The sequence below is a fragment of the Trachemys scripta genome, chromosome 3 (genome assembly GCF_013100865.1).
Source record: "Trachemys scripta elegans isolate TJP31775 chromosome 3, CAS_Tse_1.0, whole genome shotgun sequence".
NCBI lineage: Eukaryota > Metazoa > Chordata > Testudines > Emydidae > Trachemys > Trachemys scripta.
In genome coordinates, this window is record NC_048300.1 from 122,132,699 (window position 1) to 122,136,209 (window position 3,511).

Consider the following 3,511-nt stretch of genomic DNA (forward strand, 5'->3'; position numbering starts at 1 on the left):
ATTCATTACCAGTGAAATTGCATATTAGTATTAAAAGTACTTTGGCTTTAATATAAATTTAAAAATACTGCTTGAGAATCTCTATGACTTACTATGTTCTTATGGCCCTGGCCCTACTCATTCCAGGAGATGAGTGTTTGTTTGGTGGTTTGCGTTGGGTACAGTTTGGAAATATTAGAGGCTACATTCTTTAATATTTATGCCCTATACACATGAATAGAGGTTTAATCTGTTGCAGCCTTTAACTAAAAGTTGAAAGGATATGTGATAAATCATAATTTCACTGAATTTAAATAGTAAAGTGCCCAGCAATATTTTTGAAGTGTGCTGCATATATAATGTAGCATTATTAAAATAATCAGTTGTCTAGGAATTTGATCTCCAGTGAACAAATCCTTCAAAGTTTATGTATAATGTTCACCTGCTCCTGGCAAAAATCACTCCACTAAGCCACTGGGTTGTCAGAAAATTTTAAACTGCTCCAAGACAGGCAGACAACAAAGCTGCACTTAAGTGATTCTTCCATGTTAGTGTTAGAGTTCAATCAAGCAGAAGGAAAGAGAAATACATTTAGCTTCAGAACGGTGTATGGTCACATAAGCCAATTTATGATGGCCTTGTACAGGCTTTTAGGGAACCAACTGATTTTTTCCCCAAATCAACTGATTTTATTTCTCCTTTAAGGGGAGAAATAAGGGAGTTTAGGCTGAAACTCAAGCATCTTGGATATTTTTCCCTGAATTTTTTTAAAATGTAATATTTTAATATGGGACCAACCTATGAATAAAAGATGAGACCCTGTGAGAATTGGAGACAAAATCAATAAGATATTTAAGTACTTGTTTCCTGGAAGATAAATAAATACTAGTCAGGGTAATGAAAGAAACCAATCAAAAATAGCAGTTAAGCATTTTTGTGAGATTTTCTCTGCATATATAAAATAAAGTTTCCTTAGATACAAGTACAGGGTGAGCTTTTTAGAGTAAACAAAAAGGGAGCTTGCTCAGCTGGCAGGCTTTCAAACTTTTATATCTCTGTAATCAGTTAAACACACAAAATAAAATTACACATTCAATGCATTTATTTCTTTGTGTACAAAATGTTATAATTCATCAACATTGTGCAGCAAAATATACTCACACCTACACATAAAATACAACATTTCACTTCCCTTCTCTCTGCCCTTGGAAGTGGCAACACTGTTTGGCAGTTCAGCAGCTAGAAATAAAGTGCTATAATTAAGCAGTATTGGAATGTCTGCATTTTACAAATGTGATGTACCATTTTGTATGCAACCACATTTTTTTACAGAACTGAAAGCTCCATACCCGAACATTCCAAAGAATACAAATATATATACATAAAGTGCTAATGTTTAAGCACATTTTCAACAATTTCACAACATGGATCTAGTTCATTACAGGCACTGTAATTCACTAAGTAGATTGTCTCTTTGGGCAGCACTACAAAAAGAAAAGTCACTTAAACATCACTGGGTGATCTTGAACGAAAGGACACTTTAGACTGAAAGCAGCCACAAAAAAGAACCCACATGGCCCTCTGAATTTCTTGGTTTCTGTAGGCATAAATGATAGGATTGATCATAGAGTTGTAAGTAGCAGGTAGAAGTGTGGCATAAGTGTACACGGAAGGGTAGTTAAGATCTCCAACTACACAATAGATTGCAAATGGTAACCAGCTTGCTCCAAAGGTCCCAATAATTATAGCAAGTGTAGACACTCCTTTTTTAGTAGCAACATAGTGAGAGGCAGTCAAAAAATGTTGCTGGAGAGCTATCTGATGTGCATGCCTACAAACTATTTTGCAGATTTTAATGTACAGATGAAGCATGATGATAAAAACCAAAAAGAAAGAGGCAGACAGCAAAGTCAGATTACTTTTGGTCAAGGGTTTGACAATGCTGCATGATGAATAGTCATCTAGACAATTCCAGCCTAGAACAGGTAGTAGTCCCAAGCAGAGGGACACCCCCCAGGTAACGATCAGCATCATATGAATGCAGAGGACAGTCTTCTCTGAGTAGTAAGTCAGTGCATTGTACAGGGAAAGGTAACGATCGACTGTGATGGCTAACAAGCTACTCACAGAAGCAGTGAAGGAGGCAACTAGGAATCCAACGGTAATAAGGCTAATGGTCTCTGACTGGATCACATATTGAAAAACAAAATTCAGGATTAAGCCAACTCCAGCCAGTAGGTCCGCTGTGGCCAGGCTCCCAATGAGCACAAACATAGGCGTTCTCAGAGTGGGAGTGTAGAATATAATAGCCACCACGATGGCATTTTCACAGGCGATGATGGTCCCGGAGATGCAGAGCACAACGTCCCAGGGGTTGATGGCAAAGACGGGGAGCTGCGAGGAGAGCTCCAGAGAAGAGTTGCCATCGCTGGCTTGAATGCGGGCTAAAGGGACCCCGGTGCCATTGAGCGAGCCGCTTTCATTCATCTCTGCCGAAGCCAGGTGCGCCGCCTGTGAGCAGAAGAGGCGAGATGAGGCAAATCAGCGCAAAGTGAGCAGCGGGGGCAGCTCCAGGCTCCCTTCCCCAGTCCCCAGCCTACCGGGGCGGGGGGAGAGGACAGGGCCACACCTGGCTGGGCGGGTCACGCCTGCGGGGAAGGAAACCTGCCCAGGGAAGGAGGTGGGAGCGACAGAAATACCGGGGCAGAATAAATGCCAACGCCCCGCCACCCGCGGGCAGTCACTAAAGAAACGAGGCCGGGGCTCTGAGCCCTGACCGTGGTGCTGAACTCGCAGTTTCCGAGCCAGCCACTGAGCTGAGCCCAGCCGGGGGTGCGCTTGGCCAGGCGTGGGGTGGCTGCGGGGTTGCAGCGGGAGCGGGCTCTGCCCCGAGCTGGGCTCCGCAGAGCCGCGATCCGGGGAGGGCAGTCGCACCGGGTCCTTACTTGGGATCAGGGCTGGCGGGCGCTTCTCATGAGCTCGGCGCGGCTGGCTGCGAGCGGGGCCGGGGCGGGCAGGAGCCGGAGCAGGAGGCAGCTGGTGGAGCGGGCAGGGGCAGGCGGGCTGCTGCTGCCGCCGCCGCCTCCCGTGTGTGTCAGAGTGAGGGCGCGCGGGGGACCGCGGGCTGAGACCGTTCCGAACGTGACGTCAATGGCAGAGCCGAGGGCAGGGGCAGAACTCCGGTGGCGGCACGTGGCCCCGGGGCCCAGCGCGGAGGGGAGAGGGGGAGACACAGCAGCCACCTAGCAGGGGAGGACAGAGACAGCGGCGCGCGGGGGACGGGGGAGTCAGCAGGGCGGGAAGAAGCGGGAAAGGAGGAACATGAGACTGGCAGGAGCAGTGGGGGCAGGGGCTGCACTGAGGGCAGGAGGAGAGACAGCAGCATAGAAGGGAGAGGGGCAGCACTGAGGAGGGAACAGGAGCAGCCCGGGGGGCAGGCGGAGGGGGGCAGTGAGGAGGGACAGCAGCACTGAAGGGGGCGGCAGGAGGAGGGACAGCAGCACTAAGGGCGGGGGGGGGGGGCAGGAGCAGC

General features: G+C 48.0%; 1 protein-coding gene across 1 annotated transcript; it reads right to left on the reverse strand.

The window, feature by feature from the left end:
• Window positions 1-1,103: 1,103 nt before the first annotated feature.
• On the reverse strand, window positions 1,104-2,503 carry GPR6 (G protein-coupled receptor 6). Its single transcript, XM_034767005.1, has one exon. The coding sequence runs from the start codon at window positions 2,464-2,466 to the stop codon at window positions 1,483-1,485; it is 984 nt and encodes a 327-aa protein (XP_034622896.1). The 5' UTR covers window positions 2,467-2,503; the 3' UTR covers window positions 1,104-1,482.
• Between the last annotated feature and the right edge of the window lie 1,008 nt (window positions 2,504-3,511).